The following is a 21,984-nucleotide window of genomic DNA, read 5'->3' on the forward strand; positions in this document are numbered from 1 at the left end:
AACTTTAATTTTGGGCCATATGAACATAATTGGGGATAAATGTATTGATAAAACATATTAAACTGTTAAAGTATGCAGGTAAAAACTAATTTAATTGATAAATATTTAAGCACACAATATAAAAAGATGTGGCAGGTTTTTGGAGACTCACATCTCCAGTTAAGGTTCGCTGATGCAGGAGATTCCAGAAAAGTCAGTGAGTAAAAATCAAAGTTTATTAAAAAGTACAAGATATCTTGGAGATCCACTTAAAACATGCATACAGAGTTACCCAAAGGCAAATCCCAGAGAGATCTGAAGTCTGTTTACAGCTCCCCCAGAGACTGTCTTGCCCTGCTCTTTAAATCTGTTTCATTATCACACTAAATATTGGCTGGAATCATTTAAATTTAATAAGTATTTAGATATGTTAACTTTTCCAAAATTTCAGCACTATTCAAATCAAAATATGTTTGGCTACAGTTTAACCAAATAATTAGCTAAACTGTAATAAATTAACCAAGAAAGATGAAGGCCTTCTCTTTAACAGTTTATGTCAGAAATGGACAGGGCCGTGCAGAGACCACTAAAGGGGAAGATGCTCAAAAAAAAAGGCACATCTAACCGCATTCTAGGACAGAATATTAAGCCTCTCAGCTTTGTTAATTTGAGTTAATAAAAAAGTTTAAACAAAACAATTTGTTTTTAGAAAAGAAATTAGAATTCCAAAAGTTTTAATTACAATTTTATTTTACTTGATTAATATCCTTGTTGGACTTTTTAAGAGCTATTCTTCAAGATATATTTACCCAACGCCAGAATAAATGAAATGTACATTATGCAGCAAACGAAATAAGATCTGACATTTGTCCATTATGGAGATGATCGGTTTGGACGGGCGAGGTTCCCCTATTGCATAATCAATACTGAAGAATGACTGACATTAACGACACAGAGAAGAAGCTTTTCAGCTAATAGCACAACAGCCTAATGTCTGCATGATAAAAATACTGAATCCATAAGTTTTTCCTCACCCGTCTCCTCCCCTCAGTAGTTCTTCAGAGAAAGGCAGAGGCCTTTCAGTGTCTCTTGCATTTCATTACCTCTCTTCTTAAACCGCGACTCCGAGCTGAAGCAGAAACTGTCATGTTGGGTTCTAGCCGGGTTACCCACATGCAAGAACACACTGAGAGAAGCGATATGAAAACAATATTTATTTTGGGAAAGGTGGTTGGGATCAGGGGGAACAGTCCTGGAACCTGGGAGTGGAGGGAAACCGGTCGGACTGTTGAGAAAAGCGGAGTGAAATACTGGACAGATCCCAGGAAATAATTCAGAGAGTCTTTCTGAGAGTGCTTACTTGAAGGCGGAGTTGGGTTTTGTCGGTGGCGGCAGCTGGAGAAATGGGTTACCGTTGGAGAGCGAGCAGGTAAGCCTTGTAAGCTGGTGAGAGGAGTGAGCTGACATCTGAGCAGGGGTCCCGATGGCTAGCTCCCAGGCATGAAGCGCCGGCAGGCCCAGCCTGTGCCGAGACGCAGGGAATCCACGGGAAGGGACCAGGGAGGCGAGTGCACGAGGGAGGGCAACCGATTGGCAACACCAATGGCGTCGTGAGGAAACACAAGGGAAATCCAGACGGGAACGCTTGTCCACCTCGAGGAGTCTCAGGATGACCACAAGGAAACCTAACAGAGGAGTGATCAAAAAACGAGTTCAATCGTAGGAGGCTTTCACTAAGGAAACGTTTACCAGTTGAGGCAAACACTCAGGCACTGGAGTGTCAGCTAGTCGCTCCTTATGAAGCACCTCTGCAGCTCTCGGAAATTAGACACAGGTGTGTCTACAGGTTGGCCACCACACTTCTCCAGGGGCTCCGCCCAGTGGTGACATCTGGTGGCTGTGAGGGGAAGTAGCAGCTTCCCAGAAAACCCAGGACAGAACAGAAGAGGAAAAAAAAAACAAAACAGAAAAAAACCCAACCTAACAGAAATGAGACTTCAACGTTTTCCGTCATCTGACAAGCAGCAGGTCTACTCCACTTTATTCACCAAAACGTTTTGATTCACCAAAACCTGATCTGTAATCTGGAACATTCAGCTCCAGTTAGCCGCCTTATCTCACTGCGCGAGAGGAAACTGCGTCATGCGTCACGGGCAAAAGGTCAAAGGTAACAGGGTGACCGGAAGGCTTATTGTGTTGTACAAAAAAATAAATTAAAAATAAATAATAATAATAATAATAATAATAATAATAATAATAATAATAATTTTAGTACATGTTATCTGTCAGAAGATGACTTAGGAAATAATAATACCAACAAAAAAATAAAAAAATGACCAAAAGGGAACTTGGGGGCAAGGGGCAAAAGGGGCAAAAGGGGCAGGTGCTCATCCCCCCACCCCCACCCGCACGTGCCTGGAAATGGACAAAACTTTCACCAGCTAAAGAGCCAAAAACTGTTAAATGTTTTCTAAGAAAGGGAAGGCTTTTTAATGCGACACTGCAGTTTGTCCAGTTCAGTGTGACGTTTTCAAAGTGAATTTTCATCTCTGCTGCTGCGTTTGTCTCCTCACTGTGTAACAGAAACAGGAGTGATCTCTGTGCAGTCGGTTCTGTACGGACGGGAAGACAGAGAGACCTGCAGTGAGTTCAGACCCGACAACCAGCTCACCAACACCAAATGCTCCCAGAAGGGCTCCCTGGACACGCTGAAGGCCAGGTACCAGACCCAGTGTTCCCAGTTAATGCCATTTAAAGTTCCAACAGCTGCAAACTATGTGGCTTTTAACCAAGACAAACTGTGTTGTCTCATCCAAAGGCAGTGCTGTGTTTTTTAAAATATTGATGTAAGTTCATGCAAATCTGGCTCCATTTGGCTAGCAGTAAAAAATGAGCACATTTTGATTAAAGCAGTTTTGTCCAAACCTTTGAACTCCTGATGTGATTCTGAACCTCCTGTTAACGATGCTACACGTCTGACCCTTCACACATCTGACTTTGATGGATACATTTGTAAAGAGTTTCCCTAAAAAAAAAAAAAATAAATTACAATCAACCTAAAATTAAAATTGTTACATACAACATAGTATGTTTAATAAGCATTTTTTAATTTTACTTTTGATTCAAAAGAAATGGGGACCACACATCTTACTCTCAGATTTCAGGCCTGAAATAATTAATTCATAATAATTACAATTACTATTCTTTTCTAAATTTGGAAAGACCTTCAAACGCAGAGAAACTGTCTCTTAATTTAAAGTAGCATTTAGAGCTTTATAGTGGAACATTTAAAAGACGTGTTTGTAGTTCGGTTGTTCGCTGCTGCCCAGCCGTCTCCTGTTCCCTCATTACTCCTTTATTTAACCCCTCCTGTGCCACCTGCTCCCTGCCGGGTCCGAGTCGTGTGCCAGTTGTCGTACGTTGTCCCGTCTGCCCTGCCTTTGTCGTGTGTTTGTTTCCAGTTGCTACCAGCGTCTGAGCTCCTTGTTTTGTTGCTCACCTGTTCTGCCTGGACTCCTGTTCTCTTTGTGATCTTCATTAAAACCAACATTTCTGCCCTGCCACCCGGTCCTATCATGTCCATCCTCATCTACAAACAACCACATTTCATGACAGAAATATTGATAACACTGCTGCTTTTTCTTGGCCGACTGGAGCTTTGCTTTTTAAATATGTAATGTTTATGCTGTGTTTATTGTGTCTTCTTCCCCTTCTCTTCCTCATGAGGCCCGGCCTCTAACTAGGGCAGAAACTGCCTAAATAAAGGTTCAAATAGCCAGAGCAATTAAGCATGCAGCAGCAGTTTTATGAAACACCCAGACTGATGTGACTGTAACAAACCCACAGAGAAACTTCTTTTTTTTAGATGTGATGGGAAGAAAGTGTGTGAAGTAAACGCCGGCGTGTTTCGTACTTCTGATCCTTGTTTCGGCATCTATAAATACGTGGACACCACATATTCCTGTTTCCCTGCAGGTTTGTATGTTTTATTGCAGAGATCTTATAAAAGCTGGACAGAATGTGAATTATTAGTGTGATTTCTGTTTCTCCAACAGTCCGAACCGTGGCCTGTGAACAGTCGCTGTTAAACCTTCAGTGTGGTCTGGTCACAGATTCCTTGTTTCTCTCAATTTTGTTCAATTTTCTGCATTCACTGACTGACTGACCTCATGTTTCTTCCTTCCAGATGAGGGGCAGGTCATATCTGTGATTGGGGCGTTTTACGGCCGCTCTGACCCGACCACCTGCTCTTTCCAGCGTCCTCCCGCTCAGGTCCAAAAGACCGACTGCTTGAGGCCCTCAGGCGAAGTCGCTGCCAGGTACTGATCGTCTGTCTGCTCTCAGCTTCGACCCGATGCCTTCCAGCTTTCTGCAGCTAACTGCTGTTGCATTAATGTGGATCCACAGCTGCAATGGAAAAACCAGCTGCTCTGTCAAAGCAAGCAACTCTGTGTTTGGAGACCCTTGTGTTGGAACGTACAAGTACCTGGAGGTGGCCCACACCTGTGAGAGTGAGTGGGACAAAACCGCAGGCTTTTATTGTGACAGAGACGAGGACATTGCATTGTCCTTTAGCTGCTCATCAAAAGCTGTTTGTCACAACATAAAACAACCAAATTTATTTACTTGAATTACTTTAAAAACACTTTTCTATACCATCATATCTGCATCTCATAGTAAAAGTTAAAGGCCATGGATGTGTTTTTTCTATAGTCTCAGTCTGTCTCAGTTGTTATGTTTTCTACCAATAAAGTTTTTCATTCAGTGTGTTTTTCTAACACTAGCATCTCAGACCTTCTTTCTTTTTGTTCTTTTGCAGATCCTGTGATTAAACCAGGTGCCTAAAATCAAGATAACACATCAGAGATCCCTAAGCTTCTTACATTTAATCAAAAATGAATTGCATATATAGTTCAAGAGCTTCTGTCTGGCAGCATGTTGTTCATCTCATCACCCAGTTCAGTCTGAGCTGCACCGCTGATTTAAGATCGTTCCTTTGATTTGATTCTTTAACTGCATAAATAAACCTACTCCAGCATCTTGCTCAGTCTCTTGTAGTTTTATTAAAATACCACAGAGTTTAATCAAGCAATCAGAAAACAATGTTGCCTCTGACTTTTTTTAAAAAGAGAAAATAGTTTACTACTTGTGCTACAATAAAAAATATTTTTGTGGTTTAAAAAAATCACCAGCAGCAGGAACTGTGAAGTCAGACTGCATAAATGATAAGGCTGATGAAAAAATAACTGCTGCTTTTACATAGAAAGGGAAACATTTGAATATAATATAATATAATGATTGAAAAAAATACTAAAACATAATATATAAATTCTATTTATATACATTCAGTCAAATCCCTAAACCATGATATTTTATTGGTTATTATATGGTTTTTAAATCTTTCATATGAGTACATTGGTTTTATATATAAAAACTATATTGCACAGAGAGCAGAGGATCGCTGAAGCAACCAGGCTTCCAGAAGCTCAGCAGAGCCAGATGCTGCTCTGCTGCATCGATGGAGCAGTGCTGCAGCAGCAGTGCATCAGTGCATCCATATTTCTGCTACAAAATATGGATTTTTGTAGCAGAAATATGTTGTGCTGCATGCACAACATATTTCTGCTACAAAAATCCATATTTAATTGGGCTTAGTTAAAACAAAATAAAGCTGAGTAGATAAATTCTCAGCAGTAGGCCATAATAATCAAAATTATGACACATTAATAGAAGATGCTTGATGTCGATCTATGCTTGTAATGAATCAGTCAGGAATATATGAGGCACATTATACAGAAGTTAAGTTTTCAGTCTGTCCTGTTTGGCTCATCTAACAGGACAGATGTTGCACCTTTCCAGTCTAGACTGCAGGGAACACTCATCATGAGGGCTGATCTTCCCTCCATGCAGGAGATGTACAGGTTAAAGGTCAGGGAAAGTGCAGCTAGCATTTCTGCAGACCCCACACATCCTGAACACAAGCGAATGAATAGTCAGAGAGCCCAGGTCGACACCATACATATTTGCACTAATGCAACCTTATCTTTTTAATATGCAAAAGCACTCTAAATACACTTATTTATAAAAACATACAATTTACCATTTATGTATTTAAATGTTAAATGTTTGTGAAATTCTTAGTTTTGTTTTTTAATCATCTTGGTGAAATAACATGAACATATTCAGTTCAGTTTATTTCAATAGCGATACATATATTTAAAACTATCCAGTTTTTTATCCAGTATTTTTGTTGTTGTTAACGGAAAGTTGTTTAATAAAGCTTTCAAACAAAAAACTGTCACGTGATAGGAGCTCTGTTGCATTCAATGTCTCGGGAAATATGCGCTTCCAAAACAAATCATGCATTTGTTAAATTATTCCGAATAGTAAAAAGTCCGACTATGAAGCATTTGAAGCAAATTACTTTAGATTTATTTATTATTTCAAACATATCTTTTGGTTTTCCCGTCGATAAATGTTCTTTTCTTAGCTTTTAGCTCGGCTGACTCTGTTTTTTACCACAGTTCATGAAAGCAGCATGACACAACAGCAAAGATGGCGTGCTGCAGAAGCTGTTTTTGTTGCCAGTGTTGCTGCAGGGAGGGAGAGACGCGGACGCCGGAGGAGCTGGTGAGGACAGCGGGGGTACAGGCGGTGAAGGCGGGGTTCGGTGGGGCATTCCCGGGTTCTGGTTCGGTTCTCCTCAGTTCCTCCAGGAATCTCTGCTCCACCCTGCTGCTGCTGCATCTCCTGCCAGCCTCAAGTGTTCAGCTTCTCCCTAGAGAGAATCTGTTTTTCTTCCCGTTTATTGGTTTAATTTCAGCTTATTTCTGTTTATCAGTAACTCCTGTTCACAGCTATAAACTCATTTAAATATTTTTGTGCATCTGTCCTGATCGTCCACCCGAAGTTATCACCACAGTAGCAGACAGACGGCAGATTGCAGTCCTGCTGTTGGAATTTCATCTTGTTTCATTACTGATTCAATCTGCTTGTGCATAATCTTTTTTTTTTTAATATTCTTTCATATATTCTCAGACAATTCTTGGGGAACTCCGAGATGAGGAAGATGAGATTCTGCCCAGGAAAGACTACGAGGTGAGAAACGGTTTAAAGCGGTTCTGATCAGCAGTTCTGCAGAAGCTTTTCTTTGGTATTTTGTTGCTTTGAGTCTAAATCGCTTTGACCCTGAGGGACCCAGTTCTATGGCCGTCTTGTACATCATCAGCATTTTCTCCTGATTACCTTCTGTAAGTGGTTTCGTCGTCCATTGGTGGTGTTAGCGGATGTGGCTTGTGCGTCAGATTTACAGGTGTACCAGAAACGCATACCGGAACCTTTGTATGTCTTTAAAAAAAATGCAGTTAATTGTGTTAAAATCTAATTAATTATTCAAGTTTAACCCATTAAAGTCCTGGCCCTAATTTTGATCCCTGTCAGCTGATGTGGGCGTGACAACCAGGACCTTCCTCTGTCCACCATGGGGGATTTTATACATGAACTATTGATCAGAACCGCTTTAAAAAGGATAAGCATGTTGGTTCCACTGGAAGGAAAGTATGCCCAGAACCACTGGGTTGGTCTTTATCACAGAGTTTTATGAAGTTATTACCAGATGAATTGGTGAATATTTGTCTCTGTTTGGCCTTGTTAGAGTCTGGATTATGACCGCTGCATCAACGAGCCGTATGTGGAGGTTCTGGAGGGCCTGGACAACAAGGTGAGGAAATGTATTAAACTTTAGTGTCATTTCAGAAAAAAAACATAAATATAAAAACATTTGGGGAAAAAATCTCTGAAAATGGTTGATGTGAAAAGTCTGAATGCATCTTTAATTTTCCCTCAGAAAGCCAGAAAGTACGAGGCGGTGCGGTGGGTGATGGTGTTCGTGATCGGGGTCACGGTCGGACTGGTTGGGCTGTTTGTGGACTTCTTTGTTCATCTCTTCACTAAAATCAAGTTCTCCGTGGTCGCTGACTGTATCCTTTAGCGTTTCGACACACAGGAAGCTCCATCATGTAAAACAGGAAGTGCTCCTTAACCGAAGACTTCCAGCTATAGAGAAATGCACAGACAGAGGCTGTCTGTCTTTGTCTCTGCTGGAGCTGCTCACCTTCAACATGGTGTTCGTCTTCATCGCCAGCCTGCTCGTCCTCATCGAGGTTTGTTTTCCACAGTAACCGCATGTTGGTGGGAGCGTCCAGCAGCAAAGGCGGTGACCATCACTGCTTCCCCTGACCTGCTGGGATGTGTTTCCAGTTGAAGTGTGTGTGGTAGCAGACCAATCCGCTAACCTTCACCTCGTAAACGTGTTGCTATCGCTGCGTCTCGTCCTCCAGCCGGTGGCTGCAGGATCCGGTATCCCAGAGATCAAAAGTTACCTGAATGGAGTGAAGATCCCAGGAATCGTGCGACTTCGAACGTTTCTCTGCAAAGCTGCTGGAGTTCTGTTCAGCGTGGCTGGAGGTAGGGCTGCAGCTAATGATTGTTAGGAATCGATTGTTCTGACGATTAACCAAAGAAAAGTGACTCATTCTGCAGGTTTCTCAACACTGAAGCCTTTTCTTATGCAATATTAGACATTTATACAAAAATTCAGATAAGCAAATTTGATTCCTTTTTTAAATAATAAAATAAAGATTCATTTGCCTAAAATGCAGGTTTTCTTTATCGCTGGATGAAGCTAAGAAAAGCCTCATAATGTCAGCTTGTGAAAGCTGACATTATGAGGCTGAACATCGATGCAGTGTAGAGATGATCTAGTCAGTTAGTTTTCCATTTTCTCATCGTTCACTGGATAACAGTGGGGCCTTAACAGGAAATGTATTTTCACAGAATTTGACCCATTTGAATCTGTATCTGGAGCAGAACATAATTACTGACAAAGAAAGTTTATTTTTTAATGCAAAATGTTTATATTTTTCTAGTTTTTGCTTAATTATTGCTCTGATTGTGTTCTTTCAGAAAATGACCAGAATGAATTGATTCACTAAATTATTTGATTATTTCAACATGTTCATCAAAATTAACTGTTTCATGAAGCAAATGGAGACTTTTGGATTGACTTTATCCTTTTATAGCTCAGTTTCTTTTCTCATGTGTTGGTTTTGGGTCGATGTGACATTATTATGGGTTGATCAGATGATCTGCTGGAAGGAGACGTTCACCAGGCATGGAGGCAAACAGACATGATGACTCAGATCAGCTGTTTGTCCCCTCAGGTCTGTTTGTGGGAAAGGAAGGTCCAATGATCCACAGTGGAGCCATAGTGGGAGCTGGGCTTCCTCAGGTGCGGCGCCGCCACACGGATCCGCTGATGATCCTCTAAACCGGTTTACCATGAGAGGATGGTTAACCTCAGGGTGTTACTGCATGCTCTCTGACTGCTCCCACACACACACACACACACACACACACACACACACACGTTGGGTTAACCTGTTTGACTGCTGATCGATGAGTGACCTGTCCAGGGTGAAACACGTCTAATTTCTGCGTTTTCCCTCCATCAGTTTCAGAGCATCACCTTCAAGAGGGTCAAATTTGATTTTCCGTATTTCCGCAGCGACAGGTACGACCTGCTGCCGATTGTTATTCAGCTAATCTCACTTATCTAACATTGGGAAATGTGGCTTATTTTCTTATCAATCTGCTCCCCAGAGACAAGCGGGACTTTGTGTCGGCTGGTGCCGCCGCTGGAGTTGCTGCTGCCTTTGGTGCGCCAATAGGGGGCACTCTCTTCAGTCTGGAGGAGGGCTCCTCCTTCTGGAACCAGGCCCTCACCTGGAAAGTGGTGCGTTGTCTTTTCCTAAAGCAGCGCTGATCCGTCCTTCACCACAACATTAACTTTAGCTAAAAACGCTAAAGAGCCAGCAGTTTTTTTAATAACTGTGTAATAAATGCAGGTTTTAGAAGTTTTTTATTTTGTGGGGGAATGATTGATTTACACTTTCACAACAAAATGACATTAAAAGTACAGGTAATAATTTTTCTTCCATGATATTCCCTAAATATAAAAAAATAAATTTTCTGGAGTAGATATTTATTAAAACTTAAAAGTTGTTCTTTTTTTTGTAACATTTTCGGCTCTAAATCGTATTTAAATGGACTGAGAGCAAAAATGGATCCGGATTGTAAAGTTGCACCATTTGTGGATGGTGATGCTGCAGGCAAGAAGGATCTGCAGCAGCAGTCAGTCTTACAGCTACTCTGAAGAAGCTTCTGACTGAAGAATGTTGCTGTATGACATGGCAGCTTAAAGTCCAGAGCAGAGAAACGCTGAGTTGAGGATTTGATCCTACAGCCATGTTGCTTTGAATGCAATGGATGGAAGAGATGTTTAAACTTTCTCTTTCTCCTTGTAAGATTTTTATTCTGACATGTAGCTCATAGCAGGATTTACAGAAACTAAGTGAGATGAACTGAAGAGCGTTGGCCTTCTCTGATCTGATCTGATCTTTGTTTTCAGCTCTTCTGCTCGATGTCGGCCACTTTCACGTTGAACTTCTTCCGCTCTGGGATCAACTTTAACAAATGGGGCTCCTTCCAGCTGCCTGGACTCCTCAACTTTGGAGAATTCAAGGTGAGGATCCATCATCAGTTGGTTTTGTCTGCAGAGATCCTGACATTAAAGGAGCGCTGACTGATTTTCAGTCAGATCAATTATATCATTCTGTCTGTAGACATTAATCTCCATGTCTGTGTCTTCTCTGATTCCACCTTTTCTTTAATAAACATGTAAAAGCTGCAGGTTTTTCAGCTAAAACAGTAAAACACGTTAAAACGTGGAAATCTGCATCTAGTTATTCCTTTAAGTTTAAATTAAAATGGTTCATCCAGTTTGGACCTGAAAGTTAAGTTTAATTGCAACAATATGATTGATTCCAGCTTTCCTGTTGTAAACTTACACAAATAGAAATGATGATCTTAATTTATATCAATCATTGATGTAAATTAGTTTTATAGCACTTTGCAGCAGCACAGAGTGCAAAGGTCATAAAAACATGATAAACACGTCAGGCAGTGAAAAGCAGTAACAGACATCGTCTTTGTTGAAATCATCATAACACATCGATTCCAACCAGCTGGGTTTTAGCCCAGATTAAACGCGACTTTATTGATATAAAATCTTTTTCTGAATAAATCAAATTATCTCCAGTTTTCTGAACAAACTGGGTGTTTTAATAAGTGAATCTTTGTCCTTCAGTGTTCAGACGGGGAGAAGAAATGTCACCTGTGGACAGCAGTGGACCTGGGCTTCTTCGTCCTGATGGGCGTGGTGGGCGGCCTGCTGGGGGCGCTCTTCAACTGCATGAACAAGTGCCTGGCCAAGTACCGAATGAGGCACATTCACCCCAAAGCCAGGTTCATCAGGTCCGCCTCGCCGGCAGCTGGACGGCCGCGTCGGTCCGCGTAACGAACAGGCTGACGCCGTTTTGTTCCCAGGGTCCTGGAGAGTCTGCTGGTTGCCATGGTGACCACGGTGGTGATATTTCTGGCCTCGGTTCTGTTGGGTGAATGCCGGGACCTGTCCTCCCCGACGACCCACAACTCCACAGTGAGCAGATACTTTTAAATGTTTTCACCGATTTTCTGTGAGACGAAGAGAAAATAAAAAGTAATTCTTCACCTTCAGCCTCTTGTCCTCACAGACGGCTTTGTGTTGGCAGGTTTCTGGCAGTGAAGACATCAACTCAACCATCCGGCAGTTTTTCTGCTCCAATAAATCCTACAACGACATGGCGACGTTGCTCTTCAACCCTCAGGAGGCGGCCATCCACCAGCTCTTCCACCAGGACGGTGAGGCTGCAGAAGGAACAAATCAGATGATGCTTCGCTAATATCTAACTGGTTTCTGCATAGAACTGGTATTCTACGCAAATATTCTGCATTTTGATTTAGTTCTTGAGGCCTTTTTGAGTTTATCTCATGTGAGAGATAAACTCATGCAATGCATATTTTCAATGCACATTAAAAGGCTGAAAATATAATTATTGCAGGAGTAATTAATAGTCTCTCTGTGGAGTTAAACATGTAAAGATGCTTCTTTGATCATCACTAAACAGGCTGTAAGATGATGACTACCTAAAAGTTTCTTACATTCAGTGATTTATGTTTCTATTTCAACACAGTCATAAACAGTTGAGTTGATCTTCCATCAGTAAATAGATCCTCTTCTGACAGGCACCTTCAGCCCGGCGACTCTGTCCATCTTCTTCCTGTTGTACTTCCTGTTGGCGTGTTGGACGTACGGCGTCTCGGTCCCCAGCGGTCTCTTCGTCCCGTCTCTCCTGTGTGGCGCTGCGTTCGGACGTCTGGTCGCAAACATCCTCAAAGTGTAAAAAATAAAAGTTCTCGTTTCCTCTGAAATGTTCTACAGAAGATTAAAACCACAAAACCAACATTAAATATTATACAACGACACATTTATTTAAAGGTATTTAACTGATAAATTGTCTAAATACCAAAGTGATGATTTACCTGATGGAAAATGGCTCCCAGCAGAGCAGGAGTCTGAGGTGGAAACAGGAAGTGAAATGAAAAGCCTGTTTACTTTTGGCTAACATGGAATATGTCAACTTGCTCTTTTCATGGTGATGAATTATTGAGCCAGGTGGAAAAACAGGAGAGGAGAAAATATGCAGATTTTACAACCAAAATCATTTTTGCAGTGTTTACCAATATTATCACCATCACTAGATTTTCAGCTCTAGAAAATGTCAAACACCCAGTAGGTTTTTTTCAGACCGCCCCCTGCTGGCCATCAGAGAGCCGATTAAAAACGATTTACCTGTTTGGACCTGGATCTAGTCTGTCTGCTTCTCAACGGCGCCACAGTCTGGCTGCAGCTTAGAGGAGCAGATCCGGCCTCAGCGTCTGGTTTTAAAAACATTTGTCTGGTGTTTAGCATGTTGAGGTTCAGAGCTGCGTCTGTTACTGGTTCTAACTGGGATCTGTTCTCTCAGGAAACTGGGACTCCACATCTACTCGGGGACCTTTGCCCTCATCGGAGCGGCGGCCTTCCTCGGGGGCGTGGTCAGGATGACCATCAGCCTCACCGTCATCCTCATCGAGTCCACCAATGAGATCACATACGGGCTGCCCATCATGATCACGCTAATGGTGCCAACGCTGCTTCCTCTCTGTCACATGTCAAGGTTTCAGTCTGGAGTTTGCAGTTAGGAGTTCATGTTTCTGATGTTTGTGTGTTTTGGTCATTTTGCTTAAATGACAGAAACACCTGATCTCAGCCTCGTTTAGCATGTTACATGTTCATGGCTAGAAAACACAAAGCAAGTTTGTCTAGAAGGAATAAAGAGCCTCTGAAAACATCAAGACTTCACAACTTCAGTTTGCAAAGCTGCATCGGGGTTAAACGCAGACTTCTGGACAAACTGGAGCTGTTTGGTCAGAGAGACCCGACCAGAAAGTATCCTGGAGACGGATGAGGCCTGGCAGCTGAAGCCGGGCCCAAACTGGGCCCAAACTGGGCCCAAGCTGGGCCCAAGCTGGGCTCAAGCTGGGCCCAAGCTGGGCTCAAGCTTCAAGCTGGGCCTTCAGCAGCAAATCTACAGTCAAATGGGTCAAAAGGAAAAGAGTCAAGCTGTTGCTAAAATAATGCGTGAGATTTAAAAAAAAGACTTCATTTGGATGATTGTTGGTAAAGATTAAGTGAAATCTGTGTCTGAACTTTAGGTTGCTAAATGGACTGGAGATTTCTTCAACAAGGGCATCTATGACATCCACATCCAGCTGAAGGGCGTCCCTCTGCTGGAGTGGGAGACGGAGGTGGAGATGGACAAGTAAGATGAGACCGGAAGATGTTCGGTGGCCTTTCCATGTGTAGTTTGTGGCAGATAAGTTGGCTCCTTAAAGTAAAGTTTACTCATAAAATGACCAGCTCAGCCATGTTTCTGTTCGCTCAGCTGGCGTTCGGTTGTCATCTCCTCCCTTCGTCCCTCCAGGCTGACAGCCAGCGACATCATGGAGCCCAACCTGACCTACGTTTATCCCCACACTCGGGTCCAGTCTCTGGTCAGCATCCTCCGGACCACCGTCTACCACGCCTTTCCCGTGGTCACGGAAAACCGGCAGAACGAGCGGGACTTCATGAAGGGCAACATCCTGATCAGCAACAACATTCGATTCAAGGTACGGAGTGCTGACCCTGTCGAACGTTCACCAGTGAGACCCGCCTCCTCGCCTGATTGGTTGCTTTTGGTCGGGAGCGTTGCTTCACGCAGCAGCACAGGAAGGGGGAGCAGCTCCATCCTCACAGATTCTCAGTGACATTTTTAGAACATATGGAAAAAACATTTTTGTAAAAGTTTCAAACTGCAGCTTTAAGCACCAAAGTTACATTTCAATGTTTCACCAGCTGTGATTAATTTGTAATGTCTGTTTTTTTTATTTACCTGAGTAAATACAAAAAAAAAAACAGTTTTTAATAATGATTTAAGTCATTAAAGGAAAAACCTGAGTGACAAAGTAATCATAGAAACTATAATATCTGGTTTCTCACATCGTTTTATATCTAAGAGTTTGTTAAAGGTTTTATGGTGATGTGCTGTTTAAGCATAGAGGAATTTACTACTACGGAATAGAAACGTTTTAAGAATTTCTCACATATTTTGACTTTTAATTCCAGGATTTGCTGATTGAAGATATTTTTCTGTCTGCATGTCCGACTCTTTCTTTTCCCTGGCAGAAATCCAACATTGTGTCTCGTGCGGCGGAGCAGCGGCGGCGCTGCCAGTCGATGAAGTCGTACCCGTCCAGCGAGCTGAGGAACGTTTGTGACGATCAGAACGCGGCAGCGGAGCCGGCAGAGGAGGGAGAGGACCTGCTGCAGCAGATGCTGGAGAGACGGTAGCAGGAAGTCAACCTACACAGGACTTCACTCTGTCCTTTGGCTCTTTGAACTCAGGAATCACACAAAACTCAAAACAAGAACTAATAGCTTTTATTTAAAACATAAAATTACATTTAGGTCCTGTTTACACAGCAGCATTTCTAAAAATGTTTTCTGATGTGTATCTGAAAAAAACAATACAGCATTTTCACAACAATGAAATAAAAACTTTCTGCATGGAGACGAAATCACAGCTGCTCTGTCAGAACCACGAATAACAAAATGTATTTAATCTCAGTAAAGTCGTCTGAAATCAGAAAGACGAAGGGAAAACATTTTCTCTTATTTTCAGCCGTTTGCATCTGATTGTCATACAAACTTTATAAATAAGAAAAAGTTAATTAGTTTTTCCATCCGCTGAAGGAACCAATCAGCCAAAGCATCGCAGAGAAATGGAGAGAGGTTTTCAGGATGTGTTGCTGTTGGGAAATTGTAATTATTTGTCAAGTTGACTAAAATCAATGATGTTTCAAGCTGTCTGCTTTTTTATTTTGATTAATCGGGAGATTTTTGTTGGACAAACTGGAGTTGGACATTTGGCCAAACCTTACGCCGTAAAAACGATGTTTCTGATTCTGCATCAGTCAGACGAGGTTATGGGACAGTAACAACGAACCAGCTGACAAAATGCTTTTATTCTCACGCCGTTCCAGCAGGATAACGGTGGTTCTGATTCTGTCTTCAGCCACGCTCCCTACCCCAACCTGTACCCAGACCAGTCCCCCAGTGAAGAGTGGACCATGGAGGAGCGGTTCCGACCGCTCACCTTCCACGGCCTCATCCTGCGCTCCCAGCTGGTCAACCTGCTCATCCGAGGCGTCTGCTACTCCGAGAACCAGTCGGTCAGTCAGACGTCCAGCTGCTTTCGTTTCCCGCTTCTTTCCCCGTTAGTGACAGAAGTCTCCGTCTGTGCAGAGCGCCACTCAGCCCAGGCTGTCGTTCACAGAAATGACTGAAGATTACCCGCGGTACCCGGACATCCACGAAGTGGACCTGGCCCTGCTCAATCCCCGGATGATAGTGGTACGACCCGATCCGCTGCTGAATACGTTTGAATTCAGTTTGATTTAAAACTTAAAACTACGATCCCTGCGTTGCCAGGATGTGACGCCCTACATGAACTCGTGCCCCTACACGGTTTCACCAAACACCCGGATCTCCCAGGTGTTCAACCTGTTCAGAACCATGGGCCTTCGACACCTTCCAGTGGTCAACGCTGTGGGAGAAGTAAGTTCTCCTCAAACATTGGTGCCTTCTGAACCTACAGCTGCAGAGACTTTTTAGTTGTCTGAGCAAAATCTCTCTTTCAGATCGTTGGAATAATCACAAGACATAATTTAACCCACGAGTTCCTGGTGGCCAAACTGCGACAGCACTACATCACCATCTGAGCCGCCGCCGTGGCGCCGCCCCGCTCTGCCTGGCCTCGAAGCCTTGGCTTTGGTTCGTCTCTAACTTTATTAAAGCATTCCCAAAACCAACAAGCTGCATCTGAGAGCCGCAGAGGAGAAGCTGTCAGACTGCAGGAGGGAGATCTTCTTCTTCTCCTTCTTCAGGTCCAGCAGGAGCCTTCAGACTCCAGTTTAGAGATTTTCTGTTAAGTTTCTTTATTTTTGCATCGAGCTCAGAAAGCAGATTTTATTTTCTTGACAGAGACCATCTGAGACAGCTGTGAACTGTCGGTATAAGAACATGGTGAACTTGTGTGTGGGTATGGAGGAGTTTTTAGAAAAACATAAAATAATTTGTCAAAACATCCACAACATTCCTTAAAGTGGATCCACGACTAGTTGAACATGTTGGCCTAAATATGTTTTAATTTTCCCAACAACCTAAAAGTTGTTGCTTTTGATGTAAAACTCAAAGTTGTTTACATTTTTTAATATTTTTATGACATTTTTCACCTATGGAAGTCGCCAATTTTTAAAAATATTCATTTTTAAAAATATTATTTGTTTTTAAATGCACAATGCATCCTGGGCCGATAAGATAAAGTGGACTGGAGTCTAAAACCAATGATGGAGGATGATGATGATGATGGCAGCCCACCAGGGTTTCATGTGAAATTAAACAGAGATTTGTTGGATCAAGCTAACATGATCGGCTTCTGATCTACTCTTTACACCGTTAGCAGGAGCTAAAGCAAAGACAAACCCACTGAACAAGGTGAATGGTGGTTTAAAATCTTTAAGTCGTAACGCCGTTCAGACGTATTCGAGGAGAGCTTTTGACCCCACTGCTCGTTGTAAACAGCTTGAATTAGGACGTCTCTGCAGTTTTCACTCCAGTTGGTGTTTCCAAGCTGCAGGTTTTTCAGCCGACTTTCCTCTTCATTTTCATTTCCTGTCATCATTTCTGTCTTAGCTTCCATTTCATTGAGTTCAAGTTAAAAAGGCTGAACACAAAAATGTTCTGACTGGAAGGAGCTAATGCTACATCACATAGCATTCTTCATTTACCCAGGATGCATTGCAGCACAAACAACATGACAAGTCTTTCATTTAAATTTAAAAGAACTGAACCTTCCGTAGTTTTACCGAGTTGTTTTTACTTCTAAAATAAATGTCAACTAATCGTGGATCCCTCTAAAACCCTGAAGACAACCAATCAGAAAGGAGGCTGAAGTTAATTTTACTCATCATGATGTTCCTCTGTGTCTGTGAGATGTTTTTGGACCGTTTGTCCAAAAGCAGAAATGCATTCTCTGCTTTACGGTAGGTAGCAGCCGTGTAGAACCGCCCAGTTCCCTCCTGCACCAGCTGATGGCGCTGGAGCTCCAGCAGAACCAGGAGGAATGACCAAAGAATAAACGCGTAGAAATGCTCCGGTTTGGATGCAGATGGGCAACATGCAGACTTTTTTCATGGATATATACCACAGTTCCCGCACTATAAGTCACACTAGTTTTCATAAAGCTTGGCTGGTCCAGTATTTTATTGTCAGGATTAACTAACAGATGTTATATTTTTTGACTGATTCATTAATTATGAGTTCATACTGATGGATACAAACCAAGGATCAAACATTACCGTTTGCAGCCGTGAGGAGAGGAGATATTTTGCTGAAAGGAAGGTGGCCAGAGCTGGAGGAGCAGTTTGAACATAAAGAATGAGCTGCTGATGTTCTGAGGATCTCTGCTTCCAACCGCAGTGCGTCTAGACAGCCATGTCTGTCGGTCGGTGCTCCCTTTCCAAACTCCTGGAGCGGTTCAGTTACGTCTCCAAGGCCGGCCTTCTTGGTCTTACGGCTTCATACAACGCAGCCGCCTCTCTCACCCGTCTACTACGTGCGTCTCTGCTCTGCCTCGCTGCGCACTTCACTGTCGGAGCGAAGCCATTTCCGATCGTCCAGATTTAGAGCACAGACAGAAACCGTCAAACCAAAGCCGACAGTTTCTGTGAGTTTGTTAAAAAGCAGCTGAACATAACGTGTCACCAGATCTAATCACTTTTAACAATGTGACTTATACTCCAGTGTGTCTTATAATCTTAAATATATATGGTTATATACAGACAGTTCATAAATACATTTGTAAGCCTGGACTGAGTCACTCACACCTGCATCAGTTTAACAATCTGAATGCTAAACTAAACCAACAGCCTCTGACCTGAGGAGACGCTCAGATCTGCTTCTCTGCTGCTGGAGGATTTAAAATGATTCAACGGTTCAATGAAACAATATTTAAATAAGATTTATTTTGGTTCAAATAACCAGGGATTATAGAGATGTGTGTGAGTTTCCTCTGATGTTTGCTTTGACTGCTCGGTTCATCATTTTCTGGAATTCATCATGACAACAAGATCTAATTTATTTAGTTTTGAACCACAGCAACAAAGCATGGTTGGCTGTTTCCATTTCTAATTTCATCATTTAAGATTTCTGATTCATTTCATAACTGCTGAACTTTTTAAAGCAGCTGCTGTTTTCATGCATCAACAAACAAGCATTCATTTTAGAGCAGTTTTTGGGTTTGCAGAGATGCCAAAGAGACTGAATAGTTTTTTACTTTATATCATCACTTTCCTCACTTGTTGCCATAAATGAGTAATTATAGTGAAAACATCTTCGGTCCGTGTCGCCCATCCCTGCCGTTTGAACCCAATTGGACCAATTTAGATTATGATGCCACCAAATATGGATCAGTTAAAATCTTTTGTGTCCTCCTGTAATATTTTCTGTTCAGGTACACAACTGGACTGTATGTGAAATAATTAGTAATTACAGCCCAGATAAGCTGAATAGTGAAGTTTATCTGCAGGCAGGTTGATGTTGGTTTGCTGCAGTTCAAACTGTGACGTGTTTATTTGCATCAAGTCTCATCGTTCCGATGTGATCGGTCTGGTTTCCACCTGAATCGACCAGCATGTTGACGCCAGGCCTCTGATAAAAGTTAGAGGTGATGTTTTATCTGATAGATTTATTTACAAGTTCATTCAAATAACAGGAAGCCATAAAAATAATAAATAAAAGTAGGTTTTGAACAGCAGTCAGTATCTGCCATGAAAGTCTTGGTTTATCAGATCAAATTGGAAATGGATCTTTAATTTTCCTTGTACTTCCATAAGAAGTGACAGATTTTGGTTTCTATCCTGTCAGATCTGGTCCAGCAGACCGGTGAGCGCCGCTCCGACCAACAGGCTCATTCCTTTTTGATTTAATTTTATTTTGAATTATCGTCGTCACTGTTGCACTTTCTTCTGTTGTCTTTATGTTTTAATTTACTGTGACTGGAAAACATGCACTAGAAGCAGACAGGACGGGTCTGTCGGGTCCTGCAGCGTAACCGGACCTCATGAACATGGTGACTGGTTCTGTAACGTTACTAACCTTTCAGCTGCCTGTCAGTCGGTGGGCTTTGTTTTGCACTAATTTAATGTCTGATTCTCACTACGGTCAGTGTTAGAGGAGCGAAGAGAACCACGTGTTTGAGTCTCAGGAGGTGAAAACCAAGACCTGAGTCTGTTTTAGGGAAGTTTTTAAAGTTCTGGTGTTCATGTTGGATCTGCTGATCTCATTGTTTCCGAACATTTTGCTCTCATTCCAGAACAAAACAAAAAAATAAGAACAAGCTGAAACTACGTAGATTTTTTATTTTTAATCAGGTCAGTTTAGTGGATTATTTGTGATATATAGGCACATATCTGTATGAACTCAAATGTTGGTCTTTGAAGTTTTAGGTAACACTTTATTTGAAGGGGGTTGAGTAAGACTGTCATGACACTGTCATAAACATGTCATAACTCCTGTCATGAACATGAATAAGCCTTCATGAATATTTATGACTGTTGTCATAAAGCGTCATTCGGTAAATTATGACACTTTTAATACAAAGTTGACATTATTCAAAATGTCTTTGTTATGACAACTTGACATTAACCAGGAAATCATTACTGTTTAAACTTTACCTAATTTTTAAAGTGCAATCAGTAATTATTTTATAACAAATTTATATCATTAATGATTTCCTGGTTAATGTAAAGTTGTCATAACAAAGACATTTTGAATAATGTCAGCTTTGTATTAAAAGTGTCATAATTTACCGAATGACTCTTTATGACAACAGTCATAAATATTCATGAAGGCTTACTCATGTTTATGACAGGTGTTATGACATGTTTATGAAAGTGTCATGTCAGTCTTATTCACCCCCCTTCAAATAAAGTGTTACCAAGTTTTATTATAGAATATTTTATAACAAATTTATTTTGTGTTTTGTTGCCTGAGCTTGTAGAAATCCTACAGTTTGATATTATTTTGGGGCATATTTATGATCTGGGACCTGCAAAGGAAGTTATTGTACATTTTGTCAAATATTCCAACTGGTTTTCTGCATGTTTGCTTTGCAGTTTGTTTTCTGCATAACTGTCAGAAAAAATGAAGATACAAACTCGTCTCTCTGGAGGGAAAGACTGTTCTCTGCCTTCATTGCTACCGAAATAAAGTTCCTTTTGTTCACCACAGACGGTGTCAGTGTTGTTTTATATTTCCTGGCTTAAGACATGGAAGGACTACTTTGGTAGAGCAGAGAAAGTTTTTCTGCTAACAGGTTGTACAGAATATCGACGGTAAATGTGTTAGGAAGATTGAACTGTAACTCCTACAGCCTGCATGTATTGTTTTACTTACGGAGATCATCCTGTGTTCTCATTTCTACTTTAGGTTTTTTTTCTGCAGGGCTCTTTTCCTTTCGTAATGAAATTGTCAACAAATTACCATATTTTTCGGACTGTAAGCCGCTACTTTTTCCCATGGTTTGAACCCTGCGGCTTACGGTCCTGTGCGGCTTTTCTGTGGTTTTTTCTTCAACCACCAGGGGGCTCTTCAGCAGGAAGTGACTCATTAGAAGTAAAAATTGGAAATTAAAGAAGAAAGTGCTAATTTTCATTTAGAACAGGCACATGCTAGCAGCAGACTGAGAAATGTTTTCAAACTTGTATAATGCAGCTTTTAAGTTGGGGCTAAATATCTGGCAGCTCAGGAGGAAACCACGGTTCTGAAGGAAACCACGGTTCGGCTTTGGAGACGGAGAACTGCGTCTCTACTGCCCTCTTCTGGGTCCTTATGGAAAACCGGGAGCGGCGGAGATACCAGCGGCTTATAGCCCGGTGCGGCTGATATATGCACGTTTAAAGTTAGTTTTTTTATTGTAGCTGCGGCTTGGTGCCTCTATAGTCCGGAAAATACGGTACAGCAGAAACAGTAAAAGCGTAAATGGGAATTTTGCCATAAAATTCCCACAATTATAATTCAGTAACTCTCATCAAAGCTTTAGCCATATTAACAGCAGAACATGCCACCAGAGAACCCTGTTATATTCAATATTATGTTATATTGACAATATAATCCTCAGTATTTGAGTGTTACATAGTTTATTGATTAAAGTATTGTATCACACAGTTTTATTCTTTTTAATAAACTTGTACATTGGATGGATCTTGTCTGTATTTCTTCCATTTGCCGTCCAGATGACTCCAGTGCTGAATTTTATTCTGTTATTTTAAATCCTGCGTCTAATCAGGCAGGTATTTAACTGAGACGGAAATATCTGGTTATTACTTTCTTGTTGGCCAAATGCTGCCCTGACTTTGTTATTT

General features: G+C 41.6%; 2 protein-coding genes across 3 annotated transcripts in view; both read left to right on the forward strand.

Moving 5' to 3' along the window:
• LOC106939534 (L-rhamnose-binding lectin CSL2-like) overlaps positions 1-5,022 on the forward strand; it is a 14,377-nt gene extending 9,355 nt beyond the window's left edge. The window contains exons 6-11 of the mRNA XM_015021949.1: positions 2,563-2,698; positions 3,845-3,954; positions 4,035-4,079; positions 4,166-4,298; positions 4,387-4,490; positions 4,799-5,022. Coding sequence (XP_014877435.1) covers positions 2,563-2,698; positions 3,845-3,954; positions 4,035-4,079; positions 4,166-4,298; positions 4,387-4,490; positions 4,799-4,824 — 554 coding nt within the window. The 3' untranslated portion in view covers positions 4,825-5,022. The remainder of the gene's footprint in view (positions 1-2,562; positions 2,699-3,844; positions 3,955-4,034; positions 4,080-4,165; positions 4,299-4,386; positions 4,491-4,798) is intronic.
• Positions 5,023-6,500: 1,478 nt separating this feature from the next.
• clcn6 (chloride channel 6) lies at positions 6,501-20,024 on the forward strand. 2 transcript variants are annotated; one of them, XM_015021953.1, is made up of 22 exons: positions 6,501-6,609; positions 7,018-7,077; positions 7,634-7,699; positions 7,826-7,958; positions 8,035-8,141; positions 8,319-8,445; positions 9,201-9,268; positions 9,492-9,550; positions 9,640-9,772; positions 10,448-10,561; positions 11,186-11,352; positions 11,425-11,536; positions 11,649-11,778; positions 12,163-12,316; positions 12,945-13,101; positions 13,675-13,781; positions 13,944-14,130; positions 14,687-14,847; positions 15,576-15,732; positions 15,806-15,913; positions 15,992-16,117; positions 16,201-20,024. In XM_015021953.1, the coding sequence occupies exons 1-22, from the start codon at positions 6,535-6,537 to the stop codon at positions 16,279-16,281; spliced, it is 2,589 nt and encodes an 862-aa protein (XP_014877439.1). In that variant the 5' UTR covers positions 6,501-6,534; the 3' UTR covers positions 16,282-20,024. The 2 variants fall into 2 exon arrangements, with proteins under 2 accessions (XP_014877439.1, XP_014877440.1); XM_015021954.1 differs by lacking the exons at positions 6,501-6,609; positions 7,018-7,077 and having other exon boundaries at positions 7,830-7,958.
• The last annotated feature ends 1,960 nt before the right edge of the window (positions 20,025-21,984 follow it).

The sequence above is a fragment of the Poecilia latipinna genome, unplaced genomic scaffold, assembly GCF_001443285.1.
Source record: "Poecilia latipinna isolate Pla-1442-1.1 unplaced genomic scaffold, P_latipinna-1.0 Scaffold2901, whole genome shotgun sequence".
Lineage (NCBI taxonomy): Eukaryota > Metazoa > Chordata > Actinopteri > Cyprinodontiformes > Poeciliidae > Poecilia > Poecilia latipinna.

Excerpts from the sequence above, each read along its gene's own strand:
- clcn6 (XM_015021953.1), top strand. The coding sequence starts at position 6,535 with ATGGCGTGCTGCAGAAGCTGTTTTTGTTGCCAGTGTTGCTGCAGGGAG. Across the intron at positions 9,551-9,639 it reads CCGTATTTCCGCAGCGACAG|AGACAAGCGGGACTTTGTGT; the intron begins GTACGACCTGCT and ends TCTGCTCCCCAG. Across the intron at positions 16,118-16,200 it reads TGGTCAACGCTGTGGGAGAA|ATCGTTGGAATAATCACAAG; the intron begins GTAAGTTCTCCT and ends TCTCTCTTTCAG.